The sequence below is a fragment of the Corvus moneduloides genome, chromosome 29 (genome assembly GCF_009650955.1).
Source record: "Corvus moneduloides isolate bCorMon1 chromosome 29, bCorMon1.pri, whole genome shotgun sequence".
In the NCBI taxonomy this organism is placed as follows: domain Eukaryota; kingdom Metazoa; phylum Chordata; class Aves; order Passeriformes; family Corvidae; genus Corvus; species Corvus moneduloides.
In genome coordinates, this window is record NC_045504.1 from 777,803 (window position 1) to 804,556 (window position 26,754).

General features: G+C 64.4%; 2 protein-coding genes across 2 annotated transcripts; both read left to right on the forward strand.

The window, feature by feature from the left end:
- The first annotated feature begins 864 nt into the window (after nucleotides 1–864).
- On the forward strand, nucleotides 865–9,971 carry NTRK1 (neurotrophic receptor tyrosine kinase 1). Its single transcript, XM_032093721.1, has 17 exons — nucleotides 865–1,116; nucleotides 2,892–2,966; nucleotides 3,118–3,189; nucleotides 3,661–3,729; nucleotides 4,018–4,172; nucleotides 4,293–4,441; nucleotides 4,597–4,720; nucleotides 4,801–5,130; nucleotides 5,345–5,362; nucleotides 5,500–5,558; nucleotides 5,837–5,939; nucleotides 6,292–6,438; nucleotides 6,529–6,659; nucleotides 6,728–6,900; nucleotides 8,493–8,733; nucleotides 9,120–9,278; nucleotides 9,364–9,971. The coding sequence occupies exons 1-17, from the start codon at nucleotides 929–931 to the stop codon at nucleotides 9,547–9,549; spliced, it is 2,379 nt and encodes a 792-aa protein (XP_031949612.1). The 5' UTR covers nucleotides 865–928; the 3' UTR covers nucleotides 9,550–9,971.
- Nucleotides 9,972–13,220: 3,249 nt separating this feature from the next.
- PEAR1 (platelet endothelial aggregation receptor 1) lies at nucleotides 13,221–24,891 on the forward strand. The gene is made up of 22 exons (XM_032093693.1): nucleotides 13,221–13,327; nucleotides 14,951–15,043; nucleotides 15,129–15,233; nucleotides 15,900–16,000; nucleotides 16,101–16,193; nucleotides 16,724–16,970; nucleotides 17,053–17,167; nucleotides 17,241–17,377; nucleotides 17,899–18,111; nucleotides 18,689–18,863; nucleotides 19,336–19,456; nucleotides 19,531–19,694; nucleotides 19,785–19,887; nucleotides 19,965–20,111; nucleotides 20,200–20,328; nucleotides 20,569–20,697; nucleotides 20,774–20,989; nucleotides 21,068–21,177; nucleotides 21,271–21,391; nucleotides 21,566–21,625; nucleotides 24,218–24,406; nucleotides 24,621–24,891. The coding sequence occupies exons 2-22, from the start codon at nucleotides 14,952–14,954 to the stop codon at nucleotides 24,770–24,772; spliced, it is 2,919 nt and encodes a 972-aa protein (XP_031949584.1). The 5' UTR covers nucleotides 13,221–13,327; nucleotide 14,951; the 3' UTR covers nucleotides 24,773–24,891.
- Nucleotides 24,892–26,754: the final 1,863 nt, after the last annotated feature.

The following is a 26,754-nucleotide window of genomic DNA, read 5'->3' on the forward strand; positions in this document are numbered from 1 at the left end:
GGTGCCGCTGGAGGCTGGCGGTGGAGACGCGCCGAGGGCTGAGCCACGGGGGAAGGGTGCAGGCTGAGGACGTGCTAAGCTCAGCGCACAGATGAACCACCCCCGGCGCGCTTCCGAGCAAGCTCGCGGACAAACAGCGTCCGGGCAGGGATGGGGCACCCCGGGGTGGGGCGTTGGGTGCAAACCAGTCCCGTCCTGCCCCACCTCGGGAAGCGGGAGGAGGAGGTGGGTCCTGGTCGAAGGTGACAGCTGGAGACAGGGCCACTGTGCCACCAAACGTCCCCTCGTCTCCAGCATCTCTGTGCCCCAACGTAGCGGGGTGCTGAGCCGGGAGAGCCCATCATGCCTCGAGATTTGGGAGCACGGTCGGGGGGGGCTGTGACAGCTTGGGGGTCTCGAGGTGGCCCTCGAGCCCTGTCCCTGATACCGTAGCCAGCTCTGAGCCAGGCTCTGGAGCGGCTGTGTGTGTCTGTGTGTACATGCGTGTGCACGGGTGTGCCCCGGCAATTCTGGGGGTGCCAGTGGTGGGGTGGATCCACTTGGGGGGGCTGGGGGTGCAAGTGTGGGGTGCCAGCATGCAGGCAGGGCTCAGGCAGGGCTCAGGCAGGGCTCAGGGGTCTAAGCAGGGCGCGGACGGGGCACAGATGGGCTCCGTGGTCGGTGCCTGTGCGCGGAATCCCTCTGTCCCGGGTCGGAGTCTTCCCGGTGCCGGTGAATCACGGCCGGGGGGGTCTCGGGCCGGGGCGGGGGCGGTGCCGGGGCGGGGGGAGCCGCCGGCCCCTCCCGGGAGGCCGATCCCTGCGTTGCTTTTAAGCCCCGCACGGCCCCGTGCTCGGGCTGCCGGGCAAGTGCGAGGGAGGGAGGCACCGGCAGCAGCGGCGCCGGCACCGGGTCCAGGACCGGGACCGGCCCCGGGACCGGCCCCGCGATGCCGCCGCTGCCCGCCTGGCTCTCCCTGGCCGCGCTGCTCCTGCCCCTGTCCCTGCCAGCCCCGGGCGCTGCCGATCCCTGCCCCCGGCACTGCCGCTGCCCCTCGGCCGGGATCCTGCTCTGCCGGGAGCCCGACACCGTGGGCAACCTGGCCCCGCTGCTGGAAACAGGCAGCTTCACCGACGTGTGAGTGGGGCCGGGGGCGATGGGGCCGGGGGCCGGGGTGATGGAGCTCAGACACCGGGCAGAGGACTGGGAGCGATGGGACAGCACGGTGGAGCTGGGAGTGACGGAGCCTGGGGATAGCGGGGCTGGGGGTGATGGAGCTGCGGGTGACAGAGCTCAGCGACCAGGCGGAGGAGCTGCGGGTGACGGGGTTGAGGGATGCGGTGATGGGGATGGGGCAGCGGTGGAGTTGGCGGTGACAGAGCTCTGCGATGGAGATGATGGGGCTGGGAGTGACGGATTTTGGGGATTGGGCAGAGCGGTTGGGCATGATGGGGCTGGGGTTGGTGGGGCTGGGGGTGACAGAGCTCAGGGACCAAGCGGAGGGGCTGGGAGTGATGGGGCTGGTGATGATGTGGCTGGGGCAGCAGAGCTGAGGGACTGGACAGTGGGGTGGTGGGGATGGAGGTGAAGGCTCGGGGACAGGATGGCGGGGCTGGGCTGGAGCAGCGATGGAACAGGGATCACCAGATGGGCTGGGATCGCTGTGGGGCGAGCGCCTGCTTGGCGAGAGGCATTTGGGGCTGCAAAGATGGGGTGGGGGGCTGCACCATCCCCCCAGGGAGCAAGTGAGGGGCTGGGGGGCAGCCCTTCACCCCCTCCTCCGGCGATGCCAACCACGGCAGCACACTGAGGGTGCATCAGGGGCCCCGGGCAGGGAGCACCCATAGCGTGCTGGGCAGGGCAGGGCTGTGGGGAGCCACTTATCCCCATCCTATTGGGGCCGTCGCTGTGCCCTGGGGCCTGCGGGTTGGCATGCTGGGGGGACACACCCCAAATTTGCTGGTTTGGGGCATCTACTCTGCTCCCACTCATTCCCCTGCTCCGGGATGTGGGGTGGGGAGAAGAGGGCTGGAGCGAGCAGGGATGAGGAGGGTGCTGGGAGGACGGGATGCTGCAGGATACCAAAGCGCCCCAGTTCCTGGGTTTTCTCCCCACCACAGCCCTGCCTGTGCTGCATTGCTGGGGACTGGCTGCGGTGTCTCCGTGCCTCAGTTTCCCCACGTGCCAGGGGATGCTGCGCCACAGGCACTGCCAGCTCTTTGTTCGCTGGCTGGCGGGGTGGGGTGGATGGTGGTGGGGATGGTGGTCCCCGAGAGACCCCCAGCCATCCCACTGCCCCAGCCGCTCTCGTCCCATCCCCACAGGGGTCAGTGGGACCAAAACCCCCTTGGTGAGGATCTGAACCCCAGTTAACCAGCCCTTGTGATTTGGGGTTCACAGGAGCAGCCTGTGGGGTGGGGCCGGGAAAAACCCTGCACCTGCTCCCAAAGGGGCTTTTCTTCACCTCCTGCCTGGAGAAAAGGGTGGGGGAACAGTGACAGCGGTGCCCCTGTCACAGTGCAGGACGCCATGGCGTGCGAGAAAAGGTGGAGACCCATGGCGTGAATGGGGCTGAGACCCAGAAAACTCATTCTGTGGGTGAGACCACGGGCTCCAAGTGGTGACTCAGCACGGACCCCACACGGTTTGCACCGACGGGGGGCTCAGCACCATCGGGACCACCTGCTGCCATCCTCCCCTCTTCCCAGCTCATCCCAGGGGAAACCGAGGCACAGCGGAGCAGCTCAGCTCCACCTTTGTCCCCATCCCCAGCTGCGGGCTGTACTGCAGGCGCAGCCTGGGGAATGGGAGAGCTGTGCCCCTCTCAATCCCCCTCGCCCCACGTTTTGCCAACAGCCCCTGGCATGAGGCGTCCTGGGCTGCTACCCTGACCCCCCTCCTTTGCCTTCCAGCATCATTGAGAACCAGCAGGCGCTGACGACCTTGGCCCGAGCTGACACCAGGATGCTGCGGGACCTCAGGAGCCTGTGAGCACCCCGGGGTGGGGTCCCTGTACAGGGAAATGGGGGAGGGGGGCTGGTGGGCGAGGGATCCCCAGAGCTCAATCCCACTGCAAGGAGGCACAGGGGATGGATTCAGGATCCACGGTGCAGGTGCTCAGCCCTTCCCTCCTTCCAGCACCATCTCCAGGTCGGGGCTGCAGCACATCTCTGCCGACGCCTTCCTGGACACCCCCAGGCTGAGCCACGTGTGAGTCTCCCCTTCCCCCCCTCAACACACTCCCCCCGTTTGGGGATCAGCCCCCCATCCCCGCGGGCGCTGGCCCCGGTGCAGGGTGGCCGGTCCCCGCGCCCGGGCACGATCGATGGTGTCCCGCCGCCCACGGGCACATCAGCCTGGCCGGGGGGGCTCTGCTGCTGAGTGGGAAACCATCGATCTGGGCACGAGTGCGGGCAGCTGCCAGCGCCGCCGGGAGCCCTGTGCTGAGCCGGTGTGGGAGGGGTCCCCCGAGAGCCAGAGGGACCCTGTCCTGGGGTTCGCAGGGCTCCCCCCTGCAGGGAGGTGCCTGAGGACTGGGGGCACGCCTGGCAGAGCTGGTTCACGGTCACGGTGTGACAGCGGTGGCCCTGGTGCTGCCCTGTGCCCTGGCCGGACCCTCTGCAGAGATGTTGGATGGGAGTTTGAGTGGGAAGGGGTGGCTGATGGGGTTTGTCCCAACAGGAATCTCTCCTCCAATGCACTGCACAGCCTTTCCTGGAAAACCTTCCAGCATCTGCCCCTGCAAGAGCTGTGAGTGATGAGCGAGAGGGGGGAGGTGGGTGCAGAGTATCTCCCACTGGGGATGTACCCCTCAAGTGACACAGAGGCAGGGACAGGGCTAGGGGTGCAGTGAGATGGTGGCTCTCACATCCATGGGTGTGGGGACAAGGACAGGGGTGGCACACGGGGCATGTGTGACACAAAGCCGGGGGCTGGGGGTGCCCAGGTGCAGCCTTGGCTGACTCCGCTGGGACAAACACAAATGTGTGGGGCCTGGAGCCCTTCTGAGCCCGAGTTCTGTTCCCTGCTCCGTCTCAGCATCTTGGTGGGAAATCCCTTCAACTGCTCCTGTGGCCTCCGCTGGCTGCAGCTGTGGCAGAACGGCAGCCGGGCCGAACTGGGGAACCAGTCTCTAGGCTGCTGGGAGGGCAGCGTGCTGGTGCCCCTGGACAGCCAGGTCTTCCGCGCCTGTGGTACGTGGCTGGGGACCCCGGTGGCTTTGGCTCCTGGGTTTGTCCCCTGTCCTGAGCCGTTTGGCTGGGGATAGCGTGGGACACGGGGGTACATGTGGCTCACCCTTCCTGCCCCTGCAGAGCCCCCGACCATCTGCATCGAGCCCCCCGAGGTGGTGCTGCGCCAAGGGGACAGCGTCAACCTCACCTGCCACATCAGCGCCAACCCACCGGCCACCGCAGAGTGGGTGGTCCCCGACGTGGGACCCGAGCTGCTCGTTGTCACCAAGGCAAGCTCAGCCTTCCTGGGGTATGGCCAGTGACCCTCCCAGCAGCACTGACCCCCCCCAGCATCCTGTCACAGGTGGGGTGGGCATGGGGGGATGCAGAACCTGGCCAGGCTTGGGGGTTTCCTTTGCTCAGCCCGTCCTGGTACTGCCTGCAGCTCTCAGACCAGATCATCCTGGAGATCAACAACGTCTCCTCCAACCTCAACCACAAGGACCTGACGTGCTGGGCAGAGAACGCGGTGGGGCCGGCAGAGGACAGTGTGATGCTGAACGTCACCTGTGAGCAGTCCAGAAGGGGCTGCGGTGGGCGCTGGGTGAGGGGTCTGGCTCAGGAACCCACCCAGCTCTGTCTTCCCCAGTTCCCCCCGTGATCCTGCTGCTAGACAAAGCCATTCCCCGGCATTCCTGGTGCATCCCCTTCTCCGTGGATGGCAACCCCGTGCCCAGCATCCGCTGGCTCTTCAACGGCACGGCGCTGGTTGAGGGACGCTACATCCACACCCTCATCATGGAGTACGAGCACAACTCCACCGTCCTCCACGGCTGCCTCCAGCTCAACCGCCCCACCCACGTCAACAACGGCAACTACACCCTGCTGGTCCGCAACCCCCTGGGCTCGGCCGCCCGCAGCGTCCAGGGGCGCTTCATGGACAATCCCTTCAGCTTCAGCCCCGAGGAGCCCATCCCCGGTAGGTGCCAGTGGGGGCTGCCCGGGGTGTCCCCTGTCTTACAGAGGAGATGTGTCACGCCTGGTGTGCAGAACGGGTTGCATCGGGCTCTGCCTGCTGTCTACACAAGCCCTGGTGTGCCTCAGTTTCCCCAGGGATGAGAGGGGAAGGATGGGGCATTCCCACCTGAGAAATAACGAGTGTTTCTGCTTTCTCTCCCTTTGGGCTGCTCCAGTGTCTCTGTCCCCACCGGGTGAGTGGCCAGGATTGCTGCCCCAGCCCGCCCAGACTGGGCATTCCAGCCACCCCTCAGGGCTCATCCTGGGGTATCCAGGGCTGCTTCAGGGGATGGGGACCCCACACTCACCCTACACCTTCTCCCTGCCCCAGGCACCAGGAACAGCTCACTGGAGGGGCCTGTGGAGACAACGGATGAGCACACGCTTGGGGTGAGGAGATGCTCTGCAGACGCTCTGTATCCCTCCTCCGGGATGGGAGGACCAGGATGCCTGCAAGAGGGTGGGACAAATCCCTAGGGGACAGCCAAGGCAGCACCGAGCGGGATGGGGGTATACGGTGGGGATGAAGGACAGAGTGTCAGTGCCTCAGTTTTCCCTGTGGTGTCACCTGGGGCTTGTAATCATCTCATGGGTTTGTTCCCATCCCACGGGCTGGGAAAAGGGACCTGGTGGGATCTCAACCTGAGCCCTATCCCCACTGCCACCAGGTCTCGGTGGCTGTGGCTCTGGCTGTGTTCGCCTGCCTCTCCCTCTCTGTCATGCTCATCCTGCTCAACAAGTGCGGGCGACGGTCCAAGTTTGGCATTAACCGTGAGTGCCCCCGGCCTGGTGACTCAATATTTGGGCTGTGACACGGGGACAGCCCGGTTCCCACATCCCTGGGGCAGCCGCAGCTGTGTCGGGCACCTGGGTTGGGACACAGGTGTGGGAAGAGGGACCGAGGGTGGGGGACTCCCGTGGAGGGGTGCTGGCTCCCCTGGGAGCGTGGGCAGCAGCTGCTAATTCACTCCTGGAATGGATTCAGCCTCTAAATGGTTTTGATCGGGCTGCCTGGCCCCCAGGGGCCACACGGGCGGGGGGTTGCTCGGCAGAGCCTGGCACTGGCTGCACAGGCTGGGGGGGCTGGGGGACCCCCTGATGGCCTTGTCCTTGTCCCCACAAGGTTCAGCGGTGCTGGCCCAAGAGGATGACCTGGCCATGTCCCTACACTTCATGAACCTGGGCAGCAGCCCCCTTTCCTCGGCTGAGAGCAAACTGGAGGGGCTGAAGAGCAACTTCATCGAGAACCCCCAGTATTTCTGCAACGCCTGTAAGGGTTGGGTTGGGGACTGCGGTCCCCGAGCATCCCCCCGTGCTCATGCCCGACCCGGGGGGCACTGATGGGTGGGGGTCCCCCCAGGCGTGCACCACGTGCAGCGGCGGGACATCGTGCTGAAGTGGGAGCTGGGCGAGGGCGCCTTCGGGAAGGTTTTCTTGGCCGAGTGCTACAACCTCCTCCCGGAGCAGGAGAAGATGCTGGTGGCTGTGAAGGTGAGGAGGGGATACGACGTGGGCGTGAGGGGGTCTGTGGGGGTGTCACTGATGCCGTGTGCCCCCAGGCGCTGAAGGAGGTGACAGAAAGTGCCCGCTTGGATTTCCAACGCGAAGCCGAGCTGCTGACGGTGCTGCAGCACGAGCACATCGTCAAGTTCTACGGCGTCTGCACCGAGGGCGAGCCCCTCATCATGGTCTTCGAGTACATGAAACACGGCGACCTCAACCGCTTCCTCAGGTGGGCCGGGGGGGGACAGGAGCCCCTCATCTGCTGCTCCATCAGCGCAGCCAGCCTGCTCCCTGCTAATGCAGCCCTCCTTGCAATATTGATTAGATTAGCTGTCTGAGAGGCTTAAATAGAGAGAGATTGGCCATCAGCTGGAATAAGCAGAGACTTTTCGATTGCCCCCCCAGGTATTGCTGCTAGACGGGGGGGGCTGCCAGAGGCATCGCTTTAGTGGCCGCGCGAGGAGCTCTGAGACGTGGCTTTTATGATTATTGTTATGGGAGTTGGCATTAATGGTTCTGCCGAGCAGAGCTCCCCCAGCCCCCGGCCACGGCCGCCCTGGCCGGGCTGTCAGCCGTGCTCGGCATCAAAGGCACCGAGGGGCTGCAGGCGGCCGGAGCTGCGCTGGCCCCCGGCCGGGCTCGCACGCCCCACTTCACACGCACCGCTGCTTTCACACCCGCCCTGCGTGCCCCGACATGCTGCCTTCATACCCAACATGCTGCCTTCGCACCCAACACACTGCCTTCGTACCCGACACACTGCCTTCGTACCCGACACACTGCCTTCCACCCCGACACACTGCCTTCGTACCCAACACGCTGCGTTCGTACCCAACACGCTGCCTTCCACCCTGACACGCTGCCTTCGTACCCAACACATTGCCTTTGTATTCATACCCGACACCCTGCCTTCCACCCCAACACGCTGCCTTCCGCCTCAACACGCTGCCTTCCATCCTGACACACTGCCTTCATACCCGACACGCTGCCTTCATACCCGACACGCTGCCTTCATACCTGACGCACTGCCTTCCACCCTGACACGCTGCCTTCTGCCCTGACACATTGCTTTCCACCCCGACACGCTGCCTTCCACCCTGACACGCTGCCTTCGTACCCGACACGCTGCCTTCCACCCCGACACGCTGCCTTCCACCCCGACACGCTGCCTTCCACCCTGACATGCTGCCTTCATACCCGACACGCTGCCTTCCACCCCCACACGCTGCCTTCCACCCTGACATGCTGCCTTCATACCCGACACGCTGCCTTCCACCCTGACACGCTGCCTTCCACCCTGACACGCTGCCTTCCTTGGGGGGACAGCCCGTGTGTGTGCACAAGCGTGTGTGCCCTCCCCGTGTGCGTGCCCAGGTGTGCACACACAGACCCCCCTGTTCACACCGGTGGGCACACCCCTCCCCTGGGACTGTGCAGCCCCTCCTGGACACACACACAAGCACGTGCTCTTCCCCCGTGCATGCACATGTGTGTCAGCACATGTCCCCTCCCTGGCACACACGGGCACACGTCCCTGCCTTTCCCTTGTGTGCCTGCGTGCCAGGGAAGGATGCACACGCGTGTGTGCGTGCACGTTCTTCCCCGTGTGCGTGCACACGCATGTGCACACCCTTCTCTGTGAACACAAGGGCTTGCCCGCACCTGGTATCTGTGCACACACGCGTGAACTCCTTTCCCCACGTGCAAACCCTTCTCTAGATTCACCCCTTTCCCTCGCCCAGGGAGCACAGCCAGTCCCCTGCCTTTGCCCACCCTCTCCCACACACGTCCTGCGCTCCAAGCAGCCCCTCTGCCCCGCAGGTCCCACGGCCCCGATGCCAAGATCCTGGAGCAGGGCCCGGGCCAGCCCCGGGGGCCGCTGGCGCTGGGTCACATGCTGCACATCGCCACGCAGATCGCCTCGGGCATGGTCTACCTCGCCTCGCTCCACTTTGTGCACCGGGACTTGGCCACCCGCAACTGCCTCGTGGGCCATGACCTGGTGGTGAAGATCGGGGATTTCGGCATGTCCCGGGACATCTACAGCACTGACTATTACCGGGTGAGCTGTTCCCTCTCTCCTCTCTGCTCTGTGTTGGGCTGGGAGGCCACGCTTGATTTTCCCTCGTGGCTGCTGCCTCCCACCCCTTCTCCATCCATATTTAACCACGGAATGGGTTGGGCTGGAAAGGATGTTTGGAAGCCATCCAGCTCAACCTGCAGGGACGCTTCCCACAAGAACAGGTTGCTTGCTCCAAACCCTGACCTTGAATACCTCCAGGGATGGGGCAGCCACAGCTTCTCTGGGCAGCCTGTGCCAGGGCATCACTGCTCTCAGAGTAAAAAATTTCTCCCTTACACCCAACCTGGGGCTTCATGAGTGGGGCCAGGGATGGGGGAAAGGAAACGGGAGGGTCCCTGCCTTGCTGACAGCCCCGCTGTGGGCAGGTGGGGGGCAGGACCATGCTGCCCATCCGCTGGATGCCTCCCGAGAGCATCCTGTATCGTAAATTCACCACCGAGAGCGATATCTGGAGCTTCGGCGTGGTGCTCTGGGAGATCTTCACCTACGGGAAGCAGCCCTGGTACCAGCTCTCCAACACCGAGGTGGGCGAGCGGGGCAAGGAGGATGGTAACAGCCCCCCAGGGGTACCCAGAGCGGGGGATGCCATCTCCACCCCTGTTCCCGCAGGCCATCGAGTGCATCACTCAGGGGCGGGAGCTGGAGCGGCCCCGCACGTGTCCCTCCGAGGTCTATGCCATCATGCAGAGCTGCTGGCACCGGGAGCCCCAGCAGCGCCGGCCCATCAAGGAGATCCACAGCCGCCTCCAGGCCCTCGTCAAGACCCCCCCTGTCTACCTGGACATCCTGGGCTGAGTGGGGACCCCCAGCCACCCTCTGCTCCCTGCTGTTCCCCTGCCCCCCCTGCTGCCCAGGGGTATGGCCCCACAGAGCCCTGGACTGATGCCCCAAGGCGGGAGAAGCCTGAAACCTTATTTATAGTGGAAAATGCCAGCCCACTCCCGGGGGGGCTGGAGGGCTGGGCTGGGGGACCCTCAGGGCTGTGGCCCCCGGTTTGTGGCCCTGCTGTCTGGCTCCTTGGCATTCCCACAGCGCCGGGATGGAGGCTCTTGGCTGATGTGGGTTGGCTCAGGGGGGGCAGAGCTGGGAGCCCCCCAGCACAGGGTCCGTGCCAGTGCAGGAGCTGGGGGGGCTCAGCTCTCCAGGGGAGTTGGGGTGCCCCACACTCGCCCGCTCTGCAGCGAAACCAGTCAATAATAAATTGTGTCTCCCCCGCACTGGGCCCTGCGTGCTCCGGGGTGTCGGCCGGGCACGGGGGACGGGGGGATTTGGGGGAGGAAGAGGGGCTTTTTACATCAGGGAAGCTGCCCTGTCTGGGGGGAGAGGAACTGGAGAGGAGGTGCTGCCCCAGGGATGCCAGGATATGGGGACAGTGTGTGCCCAGGAACCTGGGATACAGGGGTCGCAGGTGCCCAGGATGCCGTGTTTTGTTCCCAGGGACCTGAGCCTGGTGCAGGGATGGTGTCCTCATCCCCAGCCCAGAAAGGGACGGTTTTGGCTGTGCCATGAGGACCACCTTGAGCAGCGCTCCAGGGATGCTTGTGCCATAGCCAGGCCTGGGGCACCCGAGTCTCCTCGCCAAGGACTCCAGGGGGAGGATGGGACTTAGCAGCACAAAGCCAACGCCCATCCCCCCAAAAGAGTGACATCCCCCCTTCCCTGTGTCCTCGCATTGGAACCAGGGGGTTATCACATGCCCTGTAGCGTCCACTCCGTCATCCTTCCTCAGGCTCTCCAGCCGCCTTGGTAATGGTTGAGACCTGGATTTGACCATAATGGAGCTGAATTGATTTCATCTGGATAATTAGGCAGCACAGGCAGAACCCTGGCAGCTCCTTTGTTACCCCCTGTGACCCAAGACAAGCAGGAGTAAAGTAGGGTCGCTGGGAAAACTGAGGCACGGCACAAGGTGGGAGTAGTCAGGGGGTCTGTGGTGGGTGCTGAGGGGCTTGGGGCTGGCAGGGCACCTGGCTGTGCCCAGTGGCTGGGGCTGGATGTGTCACAAGGACAACTGGAGGGAGTGGGAGCCATCCCCAGCGCCCGGCAGCTCCCAGCCTGTAACGCATCCCAAAGCCCTGCAGTGGGGTCAGGCCCCTCTGGCCGGCCCCGGATCTTTGCCGAGGGTCCCGCCCCGGGAAATGGGGAGCTGGCATGGGCAGGGTCCGGCTCTGCTGGAGCTCTGCCTGGCTGGCAGAGCCCCCCACCTGCTTCCTTGGGGTCTCTAATCGCTGCCCACGCTGATTTATGGCCTTTTTCCCTCTTATCTAATTTGAGGAAGGAACTAGATTACAACCTTGAGCTTTTCCAGCCCCATGCTGGAGATTGCCGCAGAGCAGTGCCCCAAAAGAGACCGTGTGTAGTGGTGACACCTCCTCTCCAAACAGGGTGGGCTTTCCTGCACCCACGCCTCAGATTCCTTCATGGGGTGACGCTGCCTCAATTTCCCCGTGCCTCAGTTTCCCCCTTAGAGTGGCCAGGGAAGAGTTAAGGTTCACCCCGCGATCGATTTTATCCCCCCCCCCCCCCCGCCCTCCTGGCGAAGTTTCTCCATTTCACGGCTCCGGGGGAAGCGGTAATGGACTCTGGCAATGAGGTAATTAACGGCTCCGCTCCCGGGCGAAGCTGCCGCCCCAGCTGCACCGGGGCCTGGCCCTGCTAACCCGGGTTCAGCAGGGCTGGGGGGTCCCGGACCCGATTCTGCCTCGTGCAGCCAACGCAGCTGCTGGTGGTCCCCAGCCACATCCTGCCCCGGGGGTCCCATCCTGGCTGTGCCACCCTCCTGCGCCCTGGTGCCACCGCCTCAGACAATGGCAGGGTTGGGTCTGCTCTTTAGAGGGTCCCACTCCCTCCCAGAAGCTCCTAAGGGGACGCCAGACCCCCTCTAAGAGGATCAGTCGTGTGTTTGGGGTTCCCCTCCTGATGGGGTGGATGTTTAGGGGAGCTGAGGAATCCAGCTGTGTCCTGGCACTGAGAGGGATGGACGCCGCACAGCCCCAACCACACCAAAGTGCACTTGGGGGTCTCCGTCCTCTCTGGCTCTAAGGGTCCCGGGGGGGCTGCAAAGGCATCTCGGCACCGAAGTGCCACTGGAGTGTCCCCGAGCAATATTTCCCCACCGCCCTGGGGACACCTTAAAAGGCTTTGGAGGGCGGGTCACTTCCCCACCAAATCCTCAGCTCCGGATGTCCCCAGCTTGTCCCATCACCGATATCCTTTCCTATACCAGGACGCCGCAGCCCCCACGTTCTCGATGGCTACCCCTGCTCCGGGAAGCGCCGTTTTGGGGTGGCCACAGCGGGGCCCCAGCTGCGGGTGGGCTTGATCCTAATGGAGACCCGGCGAGGGGGACGGGGAGGGGGGCGGGCAGCTGAGTCTCCCTGGGACGTGAAAATCGTTGTGAGTGATTAGAGCTGTTCCTGTAACGAGCAGAGCAATTAACGGCGCCTCGGGAGCCGCGGAGGCCGCTAATATGTGCTGGGGGTGTGGGGCGGCTGGGCAGGGGGGCCCGTGGCGCTGAGCTGCCTGGGCGGGGGTCCCGGATTCGGGGGGACACGCGGTGACACGGGGATCTCGGGATGCGAGGAGATGGTCAGGAGTCCGGGATATAATTGTGATACACAGTCTGGATCCGGGGATGCAGAGCTGGTGGATGGCTGAGAATCCGGGGATGTAGGGGTGATGCAAGGCCAGGGATCCCAGGATATGGGGGTGATGTATGGCCAGAGATCCTGGGATGCGGGGGAACACATGGCCAGGGATCCTGCAGTGTGGGGCTGGGGTGTCTGGGGTGCAGGGGTGACTCGTGCCTGTGATCCTGGGATGTGGGGATCACGTGTGCCCAGGATGCAGGGACAATGTGTGCCCAGAATGTGGGGGGGATGTGTACCTGGGATTTGGGGATGCAGGGATGATACATCCCTGGGACGCAGGGAGGATGTCTTTCCGGGATGCCAGGATGCAGGGATGCTGTGCTCGGGATGTTGGGATGCAGGGATGATGTGTCCCTGGGATGCAGGGATGCCATGCCCAGGATGTTGGGCACCAGCCCTGGGCTCTGCTCTGCTGCCAGCAGCTGCTGCCCTGAAGCCAAAGCACACCCTGGTCCCCACATTTCCTCCCCACAGAGCAGCTGTCCCCCCCATCAGGGGATCCCTTCGCTTGTCCCAGCCCTGCAGGACAGCCCGGGCCAGGTCCTGCACCCATGGGTGCCACAGAGCCCTCGGGAAGGGGACACCCTCCAGCACCAGGACCCAGCTGAGGGGCTGCACCAGGATGTCCCCACAGACCCCCCCCCATCCAGTGCTGTGTGTGAGCAGCCCCGGCGGTGCTGCTGTGCCAAAACCAGCTGGTTTCTGGACAGAAGAGAAAAAAAAAAAAAAAGAAAAAAAAAGAATTAGGTTTTTTTTATTTTTTTCCCTTTTCCGTAGTTGACTCCACATCCAAACTTCCTGAGAGCAGCTCCAGCCCTCCCTCCGCTTCCGACGGCCGCGCTGCGCCATCCCGGCCGGCCAGGCCAGCCCCGTGTCGGGGCCGCTGCGCCCTGACCCTGCCTGCCACCGCGGCCCCCGGCCAGGTGAGTGCCACTGTCCCCCGCCCGGGGCACCCCGGGGCCGGGGCTGGGTTGGAGGGGCTGCACCGTGCCCTGCTGGGTGCTGTCGGAGGGGACTGTCCCCAGCGCCGGGGGGGGCCTGGGGATGGTGCAGGTTCCAAGGTGAGGGGGACAGTGGTGAGGGGATGGTGGTGAGGGGACGGTGGCTGGGGGACAGCAGACGGGGCGTGGGACAGTGCTGCGACACTCCGCGGTGACCCCAATGCTGACCCTGCCCCTGACCCTGCCCCTGTCCCTGTCCCTGACTTGCACCCGTGCCCCCCTCGCCCTCACCCAGCCCTGCGGGTCCGCAGAGGAAACGCGTTTGTGGCAGAGGAAGCGCTGGGGCAGAGATAGTGGCTGTGGCACCGTGTCCCCCGCAGGGACGGGCACCCTGGTCCCCTGGCCTCACCCCACAGGCTCCTTTCACCCCCATCGCCAGTGACTGATGCTTCTCATCCCACCCGGGGTGTTCTTAGGGACACCGGTGGGGAGAGGAGCGCCAGGTCTTGGGGGGTCTCTTGCCACTATGGCAACCTCGGGGGGACTCTTTCCCGCGGCTGAGCCCCACGCTGAGGAGCAGAGGGGACGTGCCCCTTCCTCCTTGTGATGACTCCTTGCTTTTCCTGCCAGCATCTCCCCGTGGTTCCTGTTTTTCCCAGCAATGCTGGGACCCCCCTGGTCCCCCCACATGGCTGGGGATGAGTGGGGCACTGGGGAGAGCTTGGGGTTCCTCTGGCTCTCCCTCCTCGGCAGGGTCCATGGGAGGGAATTTTGGCAGCGGATGAGCAATTAATTCCTCACTGCCGGGAGTCGAAGGGAAATGGGGGGAAACTTTCTCACTAAACAGTTTTTCCACCCAAAACCGGATGCTCTGGCCCCAAAACGCAGCGCGGGCTCTGGTGAGGGGGAGGATGAACCCAGGGACTTGCCGGGGCAGCACCCCTGGGGTGTCCTATGGCTGGAGCAGCAAGGAAGCCCCCATAAATCCAGCTGTGCTGGCCAGGAAACCTCTGTTTCCTCCTTGGCACACGGCAGTCCTGCCCTGAAACACTCATCCCAGTAAACAGCACGCCCGGCACGGGGGGCTCGGGGGGTCGCCGGCCCTCCCACCCTGGCCTCCGGCTGGCAACGCTCCTAGAGCCGCCCCGGCAGAGCCGGACCTTCCCTGGGTTGAGCAAGAAGCCGCTGGATCCAGGAAACACAACTGGGAATAAACACAGAACGGGTTGAAGTGGGGCCGTGCGGCGCCGTGCCAGGGGCTGGAGCCGCCGTGCCCAACCCCGCCCTGGCACCCCGGGTTCCCACCTGTGGCAGGATGGGGTCTGGCAGAACAGGTCGGGGTGATGCCAGGATGTGCCCCGGGGCGTCTCAGGATGCTGGGATGAGGCTGCGTGGGACCACCCAGGCTGCTGAGCGGCCGTGCCTCAGTTTCCCCTTGGCACGGGCCGGCGCTGGGGGAGCAGCGGGGCCGGGGCTGTTTCTCTGGATGGAGGAATGCAAAGCCAGCCCTGCAGGGAGGTCGGGTCTGGAGCTGGGGCCGGGGGCGGTGGGTGGGGAGCGGGAATGTGCGGGGGCACGGGCTGAAGCCGTGGTCTCTCCGTGCAGGATGCTGCTGCGGGCCGCGGTGCTGGCCGTGCATGCCGGGCTCCTGGCTGCCCTCCGCCCTGGAGACCCCAACGTCTGCAGCTACTGGGAGAGGTAGGACTGGGGGAACAGGGGAGGGGGTCAGTGACAGCTGGGGTCTCCCAGGACCTGCAGTCACCCCACATCTCCCCACCCGCAGCTTCACTGCGCCAGTGAAGGAGTCGTACACCAAACCCCACGTCGTGTCCTCCAGTGAGCCCTGTCCCAGGGGGCCGGGCCTCCCCCTGCCCTGCCCACAGCAGAGGTGGGAGCACCCCCAGCTCTCCAGAGACCCTCGTGGACCTCAGGGTGTCCCCAGGGCCAGGGGGCTGGAGGGGGGGAGTCCCACTGCAAGGTGTTCCCAAGGATATCAGGGGCATGGAGGGAGGCTGTCCCCACAGCCATGAGGGACTGAAAGGGGACTGTCCCACCGCAGGGTGTCCCCAAGCTCATGGAGGGGCTGTCCCACCCCAGGGTGTCCCCAAGGTCGTGAGTGGCTGGCGGAGGAATGTCCCACCCCAGGGTGGGACAAGGACACTGAGTGGGCTGGAGGGGGGCTGTGCCCAAGGCTGGGGAGGGGGCTGGAGGGGGGTTGCCCGAAGGGCAGGGGGGCCGGAGGGGGGCTGTCCCTGTGCAGGGGGTCCCCAAGCTCATGGGGGGGCTGCAAAGGCCAGGGGGGCTGGAGAGGGGCTGTCCCCATGCAGGGTGTCCCAAGACCAGGGGGGCTGGAGAGGGGCTGTCCCCATGCAGGTGTCCCAAGACCAGGGGGGCTGGAGGGGGGTTATCCCAGCACAGGGGGGGTCCCCAAGGCCCTGGAAGGGCTGGAGGGGAGCTGTGCCCAAGGCCAGAGGGGCTGGGGGGGATGTCCCAGTGCCGGGTGTCCCCAAGGCCAAGGGGGACAGGATGGTCAGTGTCCCCCTCGCTGGCGCAGGGTCGTGTACCGCACCGAGTACCGCCAGGCCATCCGCACCGAATACCGGCGACGCTACCAGTGCTGCCAGGGCTACTACGAGAGCCGGGACTCCTGTGTCCGTGAGTGGGGACAGCGGCCGGGGGGCCCTGGGGCTGTGTCCCACTACAGGGTGTCCCCAGAGCTCTCTGGGGACACTCTGTGCTTGGCCATGTCCCCCAGCTCACTGCAGCCAGGAGTGCGTCCACGGCCGCTGCGTCGCTCCCGAGCTGTGCCAGTGCGAGCCGGGCTGGCGCGGCCCCAGCTGCTCCAGCGGTGAGGGGTGGGGGAACTGGGGGCAGCTGGGGCTGGGGACCCCAACCAGGGGTGGCGGATGGGGCAGTGGGTGTCCCTGGAGAACTGGGCAGCAACGGTGGGATACCCAAGGGGTTAATGGGGTTGGGGATGGAGACTCTGGGGACGGAGATAGTGACAGGGTTGGAGGATGGGGTAGGGATGGAATTGGAATGGGAATGGAGATGGGATGGAGATGGGGGTGGGCTGGGAATGGTGTTGGATGGCGAGAGACTGGGATGTGCATGGGATGGGGATGGAAAATGGGATGGGTTGGAACGAGGATGGAGATTGGGACAGATGTAAGATGGCGAGGAAGATGGGATGGGAACAGGAATAGGATGGGAATGGGGTGGAGGTGGAGATGGGATGAGGATGGGATTGGAACGTGGATGAGGACAAGAAGGGGACATGATGGGAATGGACATAGGATGAGGAGGGGCTGGGGAAGAAGGGATGGGATGGGATGGGATGGGATGGGATGGGAAGCACCTCTGCTCTCCCCCATGCAGAGTGTGATGAGCAGTCGTGGGGGCCGGACTGTGGGCAGCGCTGCCCCTGCCACCATGGGGCCCCTTGTGACCCCCTGACCGGGGTCTGCTCCTGCCCCCCCGGCTTCGCCGACCCCCTGTGCCACCAGCCGTGCCCACCCGGCACCTACGGGCAGGGCTGCCACCTGTCCTGCCCCTGCCACCACCAGGCCCCCTGCAACGCCTCCACTGGCGCCTGCCTCTGCCCAGCGGGGCGGAGCGGCCCCCTGTGAGTAGGGACCCCTCACTCTGTGCCCTCCCCTCCCCTGCCAGCCCCAGGCAGGGTCCTGCTCACGCCTCACCCCCCACAGCTGCGAGGTGCCCTGCCCTGAGGGGACATCCTGCACCACTCCCTGTCCCTGCCAGAATGGGGGCATCTGCCATCCCTCCAGCAGCAGCACCTGCGTCTGCCCCCATGGATGGACGGTAGGAGGACTGTGCCCCCCCAAACGGGGTCTGTGCCTCAGACTCCCCTGCTGACCCTGGTGCTCCTTTGCAGGGGGAGATCTGCTCCGTGCCGTGCCCCCCCGGGCGCTTTGGGCCCGGCTGCCAGGGCGAGTGTCGCTGCCACAACGGGGGCCACTGTGACCCCCACGGCGGGCAGTGCCAGTGTGCCCCTGGCTTCACCGGAGAGCAGTGAGGGGGGAACTGGGCACGGGGTGGGGGAACAGGGAATACAGGGATGGGGGACTGAAGTATTGGGGGGATGGAGGGGAGGGGGATGAGTGGGACATGGATTGTGGGGGCACTGGGGGCTGGGGACTGGGGATACAAAGCGATGGAGGGGAGGGGGATGAGGGGCTGGGGAGATTGGAAGGCCAAAGGGATGGAGGGCAGGGGGTGTGACACTTGGAGACAGGGCACTTTGGAGTGGGGGTCCATGGGTCTGGGAGCAGGTGGAGATGGAGGGGCACAGGGAGGGGGCATCCTGGGACAGGGCACAGGGATGGTAGGAGATACGTGGGGATGTGGCACATGGGAACGGGGCCACCACGACCCACTGCTGCCAGTACCAGGTGTCCATGCGGGCCAGGCACCTCCAGCTTCCCAAGTCTGGCATGCAAAGAGCTGGATGGCCTCAGCTTGGGGCTATGGGGGACTCCAAGACCTCCTCAGCTCTCGGCTGGGCTGTGTCACCTCCCCTGCCCCCCATGCAGGTGCCAGGAGAGGTGCCCAGTGGGCCGGTATGGGCAGGACTGCCAGGAGAGCTGTGACTGTGCCAACGGGGGCCAGTGCTTCCACGTGGATGGGGGCTGCCTGTGCGAGGCCGGCTTCCAGGGCAACCGCTGCGAGGAGCGGCACTGCCTGCCTGGCCTCTACGGCCTCCACTGCCAGAGCCGCTGCCTCTGCCACCCCCAGCACAGCCAGAGGTATGGTCCCCATCCCATCCTAGCACCCCAATCCCACCCCAGCATCCCCATCCTATCCTGGCACCCCATCCCACCCCAACATCCCCAATCCCACCCCAGCATCCCCATCCCATCCTGGCACCCCATCCCACCCCAACATCCCCATCCCATCCTGGCACTCCATCCCACCCTGACATCCTCAATCCCACCCCAGCATCCCCATCCCATCCTGGCACCCCATCCCACCCCAACATCCCCAATCCCACACCAGCATCCCCATCCCATCCTGGCAACCCATCCCACCCCAACATCCCCATCCCACCCAGCTCCTCCCACCATCCTCACCTCTTCCACCATATTCATCTTCTCCCATCATCCTCACCCCCTCCATCCTCATCTCCCTCTGCACCAACCTCACCCTCTCCTGCCTCCTCCCCCCACGATGCCCCTGCACCCTCACCCAGCCGTGTGTGTGACCAGGAACACTTCAGTCCCCACCTGGGGCAGGTGCTTTGTGCTCCCCTGTTTGCAAAGCCCCTTCCCAGCACAGCCAGTGCCCCATACTGGGAGCACTGGGGTTCTGAGCGTGCACCCCCAGTTGCCACCCAATGCTTGGGGAGTGCGTTTGCCTCCCTGGCTGGGCTGGGCTCTACTGCAATGAGAGCTGCCCCCCTGGCTACTTCGGGCCCGGGTGCCTGCAGAGCTGCCTCTGCCTCCATGGGGGGGTCTGCAATGGGACCACTGGCCACTGCCACTGCCCCCCTGGCTACACGGTGAGGAGCACGGGGGGCTCCTGGGGCAGCATGGGGGGAGAGTGGGGGTCTGGGTGGTGCTGGAGGGATCATGGGGGCTCTGGATGGTTCTGGGGGGAATCGGGGTGTCTGGATGGTTTGGAGGCTGGGCAAACGTGGGGGTCTGGGCACCCCTGGGGGAATCGTGGGGGTCTGGGCATCCTCGGGGATGGGTTGGGGGTCTTGTTATCTCTGAGGGCAGTTTCAGGGTCTGGGCATTCTCTGGGGGGGACAGAGTATGTGGGCATCCTTGGCGGGCAACTTGGAGGTCTGGGCAACCCCGGGGAGAGATTGGGGCTCCCATGGGAGAATGGGGGTTTGGGGGTTCTCCACTTCCCCTGCAGCACCAGGTTACCAAGAGAAGCTGGGCGGTCCCTGGACACTTTGTAGGGGTCCTTTCCCCAGCCCTGGGCAGGGGTCCTGTCTGTCCTGAATTCTTGGTCCCCACACCCAGGACGAGCACTGCTCCTCCCTGTGTCCCTCCAACACCTTCGGGACAAACTGCTCAGGGCACTGCTCCTGCCAGCACGCCCTCGCCTGCTCCCCGCTCGACGGCTCCTGCTTCTGCAAGGAAGGTGGGTGCACACCGGGGTCTGGGGGGTCCCAGTCCCCAGCCCCACACCCACCCCACTGTCCCCTCCTCCCACAGGCTGGCATGGACCTGACTGCTCGATGCCGTGTCCTGCTGGTACTTGGGGTCCCAGCTGCAACCGGAGCTGTGACTGTGCCCATGGGGCAGCCTGCGACCCCCAGAGCGGGACCTGCCACTGCCCCCCAGGCTGGCAGGGCCCTCACTGCCTGCAGCCCTGCCCGGTGAGTCCTTCTGGCTGTGCTGGCACTGCTGGCACTGGGGTTCGGTGGCACCGCCCTGCGCTGACTCCCCAGCCTGTCCCCTTGCTCCAGAACGGGACATTTGGGGCAGGCTGCGGGGAGCGCTGCGTCTGCGCCCACGCTGATGGCTGTGACCCGCTGACGGGAGAGTGCCACTGCCTGCCCGGCTGGACAGGTAAAGGGGACACCGGGCTTTGGGGGGACTCCCCTGTGCCCTCAGCCATTGAGCTTCATCCCTCACTCTCCCTGCAGGCCCGCAGTGCAAGCAGGGCTGTGCCCACGGCTCCTGGGGCCGGGGCTGCCGCATGTCCTGCTCCTGCCGCAACGGAGCCTCCTGCTCCCCCCAGGACGGATCGTGCACCTGCGCCCCGGGGTACCGCGGCCCCACCTGCCAGCGCCGTGAGTCAACGCCCCCCAAATCTCCAGGTTGCTCCCAGCCTGGTCCTTAAGCCCTGAGCTGAGGCCAAGCCCGCCCCTCTCTCCCCAGCCTGTCCCCCCGGCCGCTACGGCAAGCGCTGCTCCCTGAGCTGCTCCTGCGCCAACGGCTCCTCCTGCCACCCCAACAACGGCTCCTGCCTCTGCACCCCGGGCTGGCAGGGCCCCCGCTGCTCCCAGCGTGAGTGGGGGCTCGGGGGGCTCAGGGCTGAGGGGTGTGGGGAGAAAGGTGCCCGTGATTCAGATGGGGGGTCTGGAGGGAGCAAGAGAGAGAAGTGCCCGTGGCCACCTGGGTGACCCCTGGGCAGTTCTGGCCTGGGCAGTACGGAGCCACACAGGCTCCTGTGGACCTCCACGGTCCTGACCGCCTTGTGGCCGAATGGTGCCGGTGTGGAGCTGTATGGTACCCCTGTGTCCCCAGCCTGCAGCCCCGGGACCTTTGGGCTCCAGTGTGAGCAGCTCTGCCGCTGTCCCCACAACGCCACCTGCGACCCCACCAACGGGACGTGTCCCTGCGCCCCAGGCACGACTGGGCCCCACTGTGAGGCCGGTGAGTGGGGGCAGAGTGGGAGCTCCCCGGGTTCCCTCGCCCACCCTAAGGACTGACACTCCTCCCCACCCCACAGGGAACCCTGACCAGCCCTACACCATCGAGCCAGCCCCCCCTGCAGCCTACAGCCCCCTGGGCATGGTGCTGAGCCTGGTGGCCCTGGTGGTATTGCTGGTGGCCGTGGTGGTGGCAACCCTGTGCTACCATCACCGGCAGAGGGGAAAGGAGCGGCGGCACCTGGCCGTGGCCTACAGAGCAGGACAGACGGACACCTCTGACTACATGGTGCCAGGTCAGCCCGGCGTGGTGCTGGAGATGCGGCCCCAGCCCCGGTGCCTCTCTTGCACCAGGCTGACTCCTGTCCCTCCAGATGTGCCACCAAGCCACCACGCGCACTACTACTCCAATCCCAGCTACCACACCCTGTCCCAGTGCCCGCTGCCAGCCCCCGGCCCCCAGGACAGAGCCAGCTCCCTCAAGGTATGGCAGGGTGTGGCACAGGACAGCACAGTGCGGCATGGGGCAGCACTGCCACCACCCTCGGGGCCAACTCGTCCCCTCACTGGGCTTCAGGTGCCTGGCACCCAGCTCTTCCCTAGCACGGAGAGACCCTACAGCCCTTACGGCCCTGAAGGCAATGCCACACTGCCTCCCGACTGGAAACACCTCGGGGCATCAGCCCTGGGCCCAAGGGGTAAGGAGGAGTGGGGGGCAGCTCCACTGTGGATCTTGGCCAGAGTGGGGTGGATCCCTGAGTCCCCTCCCTGCTCAGGATCCACGGGGAAGGGGCTGGGATGGGGTGGGTGGAGAACGTTCATACTGGGAGGAAGACAAAGCAGAGGGGACCCCAAACCTGCCCTCTTAACAGGGGGGCAGCTGGACCGGAGCTACACCTACAGCCACGGCCTGAGGAAGTGTGACAGCAAAGGTGGGAGTGGGATGGGGAGGGTAGGGAAGAGACAGGGGTGGGATGGGGGAGGATGGGATTGGGATGGGGATGGGATGGGGATGGGATGGGATGGGATGGGATGGGATGGGATGGTGATGGGATAGGATAGGATAGGATAGGATGGGATGGGGATGGGATGGGGATGGGGATGGGATGGGGATGGGGATGGGGATGGGCTGGGATGGGATGGGGATGGGGATGGGGATGGGGATGGGGATGGGGATGGGATGGGGATGGGGATGGGGATGGGATGGGGATGGGATGGGGATGGGATGGGATAGGATAGGATAGGATAGGATGGGGATAGGATGGGGATGGGATGGGGATGGGATCGGGATGGGATGGGATGGGATGGGATGGGATGGGGATGGGGATGGGATGGGATGGGGATGGGATGGGGATGGGGATGGGATGGGATGGGATGGGATGAGACGGGATGAGACGGGATGGGATGGGATGGGATAGGATAGGATAGGATAGGATAGGATAGGATGGGATGGGGATGGGATGAGATGGGGATGGGATGGGATGGGGATGGGGATGGGGATGGGATGGGGATGGGGATGGGATGGGGATGGGGATGGGGATGGGATGGGATAGGATAGGATAGGATGGGATAGGATGGGATGGGGATGGGATGGGGATGGGATGGGATGGGGATGGGGATGGGGATGGGGATGGGATGGGATAGGATAGGATAGGATAGGATAGGATAGGATAGGATAGGATAGGATGGGGATAGGATGGGGATGGGATGGGGATGGGATGGGGATGGGATGGGATGGGGATGGGATGGGACGGGATGGGATGGGATGGGATGGGGATGGGGATGGGATGGGATGGGGATGGGGATGGGGATGGGATGAGATGGGATGAGATGGGATGGGATGGGATGGGATGGGATGGGATAGGATAGGATAGGATAGGATAGGATAGGATAGGATGGGATGGGGATGGGATGGGGATGGGATGGGGATGGGCTGGGATGGGATGGGGATGGGGATGGGGATGGGATGGGATAGGATAGGATAGGATGGGATAGGATAGGATAGGATAGGATAGGATGGGGATAGGATGGGGATGGGATGGGGATGGGATGGGGATGGGATGGGGATGGGATGGGATGGGGATGGGATGGGACGGGATGGGATGGGATGGGATGGGGATGGGGATGGGATGGGATGGGGATGGGATGGGGATGGGATGAGATGGGATGAGATGGGATGGGATGGGATGGGATGGGATAGGATAGGATGGGATGGGGATGGGATGGGGATGGGATGGGGATGGGCTGGGATGGGATGGGGATGGGGATGGGGATGGGATGGGGATGGGATGGGGATGGGGATGGGATGGGGATGGGGATGGGGATGGGATGGGGATGGGATGGGGATGGGGATGGGATGGGGATGGGGATGGGGATGGGATGGGATGGGATAGGATGGGATAGGATGGGATGGGGATGGGATGGGGATGGGGATGGGGATGGGATGGGATAGGATAGGATAGGATAGGATGGGGATGAGATGGGGATGGGATGGGGATGGGATGGGATGGGATGGGATGGTGATGGGATGGGATGGGGATGGGGATGGGATGGGATGGGATAGGATGGGATAGGATGGGATGGGGATGGGATGGGATGGTGATGGGATGGGATGGGGATGGGGATGGGATGGGGATGGGATGGGATGGGGATGGGATGGGGATGGGATGGTGATGGGATGGGGATGGGGATGGGGATGGGATGGGGATGGGATGGGATGGGGATGGGATGGGATGGGGATGGGATGGGGATGGGATGGTGATGGGATGGGGATGGGGATGGGATGGGGATGGGATGGGATGGGATAGGATAGGATGGGAATGGGATGGGGATGGGATGGGGATGGGATGGGGATGGGATGGGATGGTGATGGGATGGGATGGGGATGGGGATGGGATGGGGATGGGATGGGATGGGATGGGATAGGATAGGATGGGAATGGGATGGGGATGGGATGGGGATGGGATGGGGATGGGATGGGGATGGGATAGGATGGGATGGGGATGGGATGGGGATGGGGATGGGATGGGGATGGGGATAGGATGGGGATGGGGATGGGATGGGATTAGATGGGATGAGATGGGATGGGATGGGATGGGATGGGATGGGATAGGAAAGGGATGGGATAGGATGGGATGGTGATGGGATGGGGATGGGGTGGGATGGGATGGGGATGGGGATGGGATGGGATGGTGATGGGATGGGGATGGGATGGGGATGGGATAGGATAGGATAGGATAGGATGGGGATAGGATGGGATGGGGATGGGATGGGGATGGGATGGGACGGGATGGGATGGGATGGGATGGGATGGGATGGGATGGGACGGGATGGGATGGGATGGGGATGGGATGGGGATGGGGATGGGATGGGATGGGATTAGATGGGATGAGATGGGATGGGATGGGATGGGATGGGATAGGAAAGGGATGGGGCTGGGACTTGCCTGAGACACAGCCGGACACAGCTGCTCCTTCCCCCCTGTGCTCCCCGCCATGGGGGGATCCCCAACTCCTTCCCTCCAGAGCACCCCTGGGAGGGGCTGGGGGCCAGCGCCAGCTCCCTGGCCAGCGAGAACCCCTACGCCACCATCAAGGAGCTGCCCCCTGCCACTGCCAAGGCCCACGAGGCCGGCTACATGGAGATGAAATCCCCCGTCCGGCGGGAGATGTCCTACGCCGAGATCGGGCTCCTTGAGGAGCCACCACAGGAGGGTACGGCTGGCGTTCCCCTGGCCCTGGTAGCCCTGGGCGGTGGGGACACAACCCCAGTGATGGGGAGGACAGCCCCAGGGAGGAACCGGCCTCGGTGACAGGGGCTGCACAGCGCTGGGGGGGACGTGACCCTGGGGACAGGGGACATTGGCGGTGGGGGCTGCACAACCCTGGGGGGAACGTGTCTCCTTGCAGCCTTCTCTTTACCCCACAGAGAGTTGTCCTGAAGGGCCTGACGGCCCCCCCCACAGAGACCCCCCCAGCCACTACGACTCCCCCAAGAACAGCCACATCCCCAGTCACTACGACGTGCCACCCGCCCGCCACTACCCCCCATCCCCGCCACTGCGCAGGAAGGACCGCTGAGGGACGAGGGACCAACCTCGAGGGGACGGGGGATCCCTGCGGGGACTGGAGAACCCTGGGACCGTTCCTGTCCCTGAGCACGGGGCCGCGGGTGGTGAATAAAGGGTGTTTGGTGGGCAGTGGCGGTGTTTGGTGTGGGTGTTTGGTGTGCACTGTGGGTGTTTGGTGTGGGTGTTTGGTGTGGGTGTTTGGTGTGCACTGTGGGTGTTTGGTGTGAGTGTTTGGTGTGGGTGTTTGGTATGCACTGTGGGTGTTTGGTGTGGGTGTTTGGTGTGGGTGTTTGGTGTGGGTGTTTGGTGTGCAGTGGCGGTGTTTGGTGTGGGTGTTTGGTGTGGGTGTTTGGTGTTTGGTGTGGGTGTTTGGTGTGCACTGTGGGTGTTTGGTGTGGGTGTTTGGTGTTTGGTGTGCAGTGTGGGTGTTTGGTGTTTGGTGTGCAGTGGGGGTGTTTGGTGTGCAGTGGCGGTGTTTGGTGTGGGTGTTTGGTGTGCAGTGGGGGTGTTTGGTGTGCACTGTGGGTGTTTGGTGTGCAGTGGGGGTGTTTGGTGTGCAGTGTGGGTGTTTGGTGTGCGGTGTGGGTGTTTGGTGTGCGGTGTTTGGTGTTTGGTGTGCAGTGTGGGTGTTTGGTGTGCAGTGTGGGTGTTTGGTGTTTGGTGTGCAGTGTCGGTGTTTGGTGTGCAGTGGGGGTGTTTGGTGTGGGTGTTTGGTGTGCAGTGGGGGTGTTTGGTGTGCACTGTGGGTGTTTGGTGTGCGGTGTGGGTGTTTGGTGTTTGGTGTGGGTGTTTGGTGTGCAGTGGGGGTGTTTGGTGTGGGTGTTTGGTGTGCAGTGTCGGTGTTTGGTGTGCACTATGGGTGTTTGGTGTGGGTGTTTGGTGTGCACTGTGGGTGTTTGGTGTGCACTGTGGGTGTTTGGTGTGCGGTGTGGGTGTTTGGTGTGCAGTGGGGGTGTTTGGCGTGGCTGCCTGTGGCCCAGTCCCTGCTGAGTGTCCATGCCAGGGAACCATAGGGCACTGGCACCGTGGTGGGAGGAAAGGGGACACTGGTGGGGTCCCAGGCGCACTGTGGGCTCCCCCCCGAGCTCCGTGCTGGGTCACTGCTCCCTCCAGGGTGTGCACAAGGTGGGAACCCAAAATCTTTTGGGTCCTACTCAAAGTATGGCAGTGCCCGTTGTGCTCCGTGGCAGGGAACAGAGCACAAGGAAGGGAAAGGCTGACACTGTGCCAGGAGTGGGAGTGGGGTCACCTGTGGGCCTGCATGAAGCCCAGGGAAGGGAGAAGCCCCAGGAGGAAGAAGGGGCCATCTGGCCAGCAGAAAGGCTGGTGGAGACATGGGAGGGAGATCTGCCAAAGGCTGATGGAGCCCCTTGAGCCTTATGGGGGGAGCAGGTGCTCCTGTGGGCTGGGCAGAGCGTGAGGAGATCTGCACTGACTCAGAATAGAGCAGGGGCTTGTGCGGACATGGGCAAAGCCCAGCAGAGCCCACCGTGCTCCTCGGAGGCAGCAGGGTCCGTGCTGTTCCATGGAAACTCCATCAGATCCCGCTGTGGCCGCTGGGGAGGAGCAGGGGTCTTTGCGATGCCATGGAAAGTTCTGTGGAGCCCCTGAGCACCCCGGGAGGGAGCAGGGGTCCCAGAAAGGCCAGCAAAGCCTGTCCCACAGCCTGGGAGGGAGGACAATCCCTGTACAGGCCCATGCACAGCTGGGAGCAGGGACTTGCACTGTCCCTTGTCAAGCCTGACAGGGTCCACGGGGGTTCATTGGGAGCTGGAGTGACAGGACAAGGGGGAATGGCTTCAAACTGAGAGAGTGCAAGGTTACATCAGAAATTCTTCCCTGTGAGGGTGGGGAGGCCCTGGCACAGGGTGCCCAGAGAAGCTGTGGCTGCCCCTGGATCCGTGGAAGCATCCAAGGCCAGGTTGGACCAGGCTTGGAGCAACCTGGGATAGTGGGAGATGTCCCTGCCCATGGCAGGGGGTGGAATGAGAT